Raw genomic sequence first — 5,540 nt, 5'->3', positions numbered from 1 at the left:
AGTGAGAACATTAACACGAGAATCAAGAGGTTGAAGAGAAGACAACGCGGAAGAATCAGAAGACCTATGAAAAGAAGCTCCAGAATACAGAACCCACGAAGATGTACGTGACTGTGTAGGTGCCGATGGTGATGAAGATATGGGAGCAGTCATAGCGGCAGCAAAACCCGTCGATGAAGAGCTAGAGGAAGCCATGAGGCGTTTGATCCGTATAATGTCCTGGTCAGTGAGAGACGGACTCGAGGAAGATGTAGGAGTCCCACTGGAGGAATAGCGCCTCTGGTCTCGCTATTTCTGACACAGTCACACTCGGGGTGACCTGGCTTGGAGTAGTAGCCACAAAATGTATCACGGCGCGACTGGCCCTTCTCAGGATAAGGAGGGCGAACCATCCCCCTGTGGGTGTGGGGAGGAACGATGGTGCAATGTTACGAGCAGATGACACAGGAGCTCGGACAGTCAGCACAGAAGGAACCACAAGCAACCGAGCAGAATGAAGGCGGGTCTCCTCAGCACGAAGCTTAGCAAGTACCCCTGTGGGTGATAGGAACGCGGCAACGAGCAAGCAAGTGAGCACGTCGAGGCTCAAACTCCGAACGGAGGCGAGATAAGAACTCATGGACGGGCTGAAACTCCAAGTCGGACCGCATAGTCGGGAAACAACGAAAAGTTCCACAAACAAGCATCTAAAGAGAGTCAAGTGGGCGCCAGATGGCAGAACTCTGTGTGTAGAACTCATCAACAAAAGAGCCACCTTGCTGAAGAACATGCTCCTGACGCACCACAGATAGGTAAAGAGCATCATGAGAGAGTTGATAGCGCTGACAGAAATAAGACCATATTGCTGCAATGGTGCCGAGACCTATGAACTCCGAGGCAAACTAAGGGAGTACACTCGCAGTGAGAACAAAAGCAACCCGAGCATCATCGTTGCACCACTGAGTGTAAGCAGACAGATCATCTTGGTAGACAGAAGGAGCATCTGAATAAGTTGATACCTGTTGATCATAAGCATCGACCGCAACATCATCGAGAGCCTTGGTTGCATCCCGATCAGCCTGGGAAGCATCAACGGACAGAACAGGCGGCACCGGCGGGGTAGGAGCCACAGGAGCAACAGGGCATGGCGGACAGGGGAGCTCGCTAGAGAGAACACCTCATCGTAGAAGACCCCGCATGTGGATACACATATAGCCCACAAACTCAACATAGTTGGTGCCATCGAAGGTCACCAAGAACCGAGGAACAACGACATAGCTCGAAGAAGACATGATGAACTCTCTCTTTTTTTTGGATTCAACCTGATCTCGATCTAGATCAAGGCCCGAGCGGACCAGCAGCCGAGCGAGGCGGCACCCGACAAAGTGAGGAGGCGGCAACGACCCTCAAGGAGACCCTCGAGAGGCAGGCACTGGTGGCCGGCCGAGCACTACGTCCGGCCAAGCAGGTGGCGGCCGGACAACAGCCACGGAAGGCAGCGGCCGCAGCTATTAGACAGCGTCGGCCAGACGCGGAGGCAGCGCGAGCTGCAACGAAGCCGGTCGAGGTCGGGCGTAGAGCAGCCAGCGGCAGCAGATCCGAGCATGGCCGGGCCTGGGGTGGCTGGGAGCGACGAAGGTAGGGCCGGGCGAACTGCGGTCGGCGACGGCGAATCCGGGGCAGGGTCGGGCAAAGAGGGGGCCGGCAGAGAAGGAAATGGGGCAGCCAGACTGGAAGAGAACAACCGACGGGGCGGCCGGTGTGGCTAGGGGCGGGCGGGACGGCCGGAGTGGCTAGGAAGAGCGAGTAGCTGTGGCGGCGGTGGAGGTGGAGAACGCACGGAGCTGCAACGTGCTTGGGAGAAACCTGGTTATCTGATACCATGTTAGAGAATGAGCAATTAACATTCACACGGTTCAATGACCAGTACATATACATGTGGTAAAAGTACAAGTAAACCCTTTATACAATAAAGATATACAGAAAAGGTGTTATACACATCTAACACAATGGACTCCTATTTAGGATCTACTTGCTATAATGGAACCGATCACATATTGGTGTCATATGTGCAAAGCTTGCAATTCTGAGAACAATGGCACATACGGAAGATATGTCTCCCGAGTGTCCTCCCCAAGATTGCAGATCTCTTGGACTTGCCGACGATCCATGTCGTAGGACATCAATGTTTTATCCCACTCAACAGTGTAGAAGATCATGTTACAGTGTGGATGAATTGCAACCCACTCAAACTTTTCTCCAAGATTAATATAACTTAGCCATCCAGGTTCATATGAACCACGTGGTCCAACTACATATGAGGCTTCAGCAGCATGCTTCAATGTCCATCGTTGCCTGTCATAGTCCTCAAGAATATAAACCACTAGTCGAACCACCTCATCTTCACCATCTACCTCAAAATTGGCATAGTGCAAACGTCCTTGGGACAACTGAATGAAACCAAACTCCTGCTCACCAGGAATAGGGACAGGTATGTTTCGGTAAGCTTTTCCCTCGGTGTCCACCACGGCTACAAAAGCCTTGTTTGTGAGATAATGCAGACATCCATTAAAAAGGACAGTTGGGAACCTGGAATCAAAAGGCGTAAAATCATTATCCAGTTCATACTCCATACGAACCCGTCCTCCAGTTTCAGATGAATACACCTCCACTCCAGTGAACAAAGGGGGTAAGAGCCCATAGTGTCTGAAGAACTCAAACACGTAGAAGTGGGGTGACACGGTCGAATTAAAACCCAGACGTGAACCCCGCCATCCGTCGGCGCCATCCGGCAATGCGACCCACTCCTTGGTGGCAGGATTGCACACAAACTGACGATAATCTATCATATCCAGTTCCCCGGTAGCACAACAGCTGCAGAGGAGAAGGCCATTGCAGCTATCCAACAGGAAAATGCGTTGGTGGACTGGCAGGAAGTCAAGCGAAGGGGAGACCAACGGGAGGCCTGTGCCAGAGACATTGGTGAAACGGGGAACTGACCATGGCACAGTTTCACTATCATGCTTTGTGAAGAAGCCGGCCAGGGTCTGGGGAAGCTTCATCCGGTTGACGGGGTGCGAGAAGAGGTCCCGCCATGTGGTGGACACGCACTTGAAGCGGCAGACCGATCTGGCAGGGAGGCGAGAGAGGATTTCAACGACGAGATCATCGGTGAGGTTAGCCACCGGGGACCTCCGTCTCTTGGACCTTCTCCCCTTAATCATCCCGAGCAACAAGTTCTGAAAAATGCAAATGGAAAAGAGTTTGAAGGTACGAGTGAGGAAGAAGAACGGAGCTAGGTCTGTGATGATGGATGCAATTTTGCTTATCGTAAATAAGTTTGCATACCATTTGCATACGAGCAGTGGCGAGGACCTCCCAACTGGAAGAGCAGCTGGAACAGAGGCCGCGGCTAGCAGGGAGGTAGAAATCACTTGCAGCGAGCGAAGAAGACTCCTATGCTCGACAGGAGAGTCAACTTTGCTTCTAGCTCGCATTGATGATCCATGGCACTTTGGTGCCTCATTATTTGAGGGATGACTGTGCCTTCCTATGCACGATTTGAGTACCCATGTGATGACATGCCTATGTGTGCTATGCCTATGTCTGAGAAAACAAATGGAGTTCGTAGGTCAAGGCTTCGAAACAAGTTCATTGTTAAACTCGAAACATATGACAGGTGACCTAACAAATAAAAACGGGGGCAATAATGGAGACCAAGAGCATCGATATGATGAGATGCCTCGGTGGAGTAGGGAAAAAACTATTTCACGGGTCAGCTCTTTTAGGCAAATACTACAGTTTGCTGCAGACCCAAATGAAGTCTTCATTTTAGAAAAAGGAATGTCTAATGAAACCTGAATGATAAGATCGAAGTGGTAAACAACGAAGAAACTTGATCTGACGCTCCCCTCCACTGCCCCCCGCACGGGCGGCCGAGGGGCTCCAACCCTAGCCGCCGGTCTCTCCCCATCCCACCCCTCCCCTCCGCCGCCGCTCGAGGAAACCGCCGGGCTAAGCCCGGGCGGATGACGGCGGTGGTGGAGGAGTCTTTCCTTCTCGCGCGCGTGGGTGGCGCGGGGCATCCAGGCGCGCGGATGTGCGTCCCCAGATCCGAGTGGCTCGCTCCTGGCGCGGCGGTGGCTCGCTTCCGGCGGCGAGCGGCGGCAGATGCAGCTGTTGCATCGGGCCGTGGCGCTGCGTCTCGTCAGATCACCGACGGCATGGAGGGACTTGGTTGGCTGGTCAGCTGCAGGCGTAGTTGGTCCTTTGGTTATATGTGATCTGGCCTGAGTGGCTAGCTTGCTCTGCGGTGGCGGAGATCGGTGGTCGCCTGTGCGCACGATGTGAGACGGAGATTCGTCGAGCGGATCCAGGAGAAATCCTTGTTCTTGGCTTGTTGCTAAGTCCGGCGATGACGGCACTCTTCTATGTCGTCACCTTCTTGGGGGCATTGCCGTGGAGAAGCTCAAGACCTCTATCCGCTACGGGGAAAACCCTAGATCAGTAGATCGGATGACGGCGGCGCGCAGGTGTCGTTTTCCTCTTGGGGACGTCATTCTTGGAGGTGTGTACGGGCTTGAGGGACCAGTGGACGGCTTTTTTTGTGGAGCACTGCTTCATCTTACTCATTGATGGTGGTGGATCTCGGCAGCGTGACGCAGCGGAGGCTCGGTGTCTGATGCGTGGAGATGGACTCGTGCACGAGGTGGAAGCTCTCTGGCGTCATGGTGGCATCGATGGCAGAGAGGTCTTGCAAGTCGGTGTGTTAGTTTCTTCTCTGAAGACGGATTGGTGGAAGATGGCGGCGACGACACATGAGAGTGCATCGGACTGGTTTGTACCCTAAACTCAGTATGTGGCTCGGTTGGGGCCTCCAGCTTTAGATGTTAGGCTTTGATGCGATGTATGTTTGCTATTAGGCTCGGACCATCGGCACCCCTTCATCAAGTGGTTAGGAGTAGCGATAGTTGTTACTAAGATGGTGGCCTCGGACAAACTGATGTACTACTTGTAAGGTCTTTGTAAATAATTAATAAAATGGTTGCATGCATCGTCCAGATGCAGAGGCCGGGGGTAATCCTCCTTTTCTAAAAAAACGAATATTAACAGTAAATTCACATGATGTGCGATATAAAAAGGGTCATGGGATTGGACTGGTCAGACGTATCGTCCCTCATCGAGAGAATGCGAAAGCTTGACTAATAGAAACTATCAAAGTCGCTATTACGATCTTGGCCTTCAAAGGAAAAAAAAATACAATTAAACAAATAAAACATAGTATTAATCTCCATGATAATGTTTCCATGAGCTTCGTGACTTCCTTTCTCTATGTCCTTCACAATCTGTTTGGAATCTGAGGCTAGCATAAAAATTTGGAGCATAAAATCTTTTGCTAGAGATAAAGCCTCTCGACAAGCAATAGCTTCGAGTGTCGTTGCATCATTTATGCCATAAATTACTAAGGATGAGCTTCCCATGTAATGTCCTTCTCCATTGCGACATACAGTCATCGCCGCACCCCTCCCGTGATTTCTTGCAGTGGCTGCATCCACATGTAT

General features: G+C 51.7%; 1 protein-coding gene across 1 annotated transcript; it reads right to left on the bottom strand.

The window, feature by feature from the left end:
- Positions 1-1,999: 1,999 nt before the first annotated feature.
- Positions 2,000-3,208, bottom strand: LOC123406519 (F-box protein At2g23160-like). The gene has a single exon (XM_045099915.1). The coding sequence runs from the start codon at positions 3,201-3,203 to the stop codon at positions 2,043-2,045; it is 1,161 nt and encodes a 386-aa protein (XP_044955850.1). The 5' UTR covers positions 3,204-3,208; the 3' UTR covers positions 2,000-2,042.
- Between the last annotated feature and the right edge of the window lie 2,332 nt (positions 3,209-5,540).

The sequence above is a fragment of the Hordeum vulgare genome, chromosome 1H (genome assembly GCF_904849725.1).
Source record: "Hordeum vulgare subsp. vulgare chromosome 1H, MorexV3_pseudomolecules_assembly, whole genome shotgun sequence".
Lineage (NCBI taxonomy): Eukaryota > Viridiplantae > Streptophyta > Magnoliopsida > Poales > Poaceae > Hordeum > Hordeum vulgare.
The sequence above is the reverse complement of the archived record's forward strand: the minus strand, read 5'-3'. Positions and strand labels throughout refer to the sequence as shown.

Coding starts and splice junctions, on each gene's coding strand:
- LOC123406519 (XM_045099915.1), bottom strand. CDS start 3,203: ATGATTAAGGGGAGAAGGTCCAAGAGACGGAGGTCCCCGGTGGCTAAC.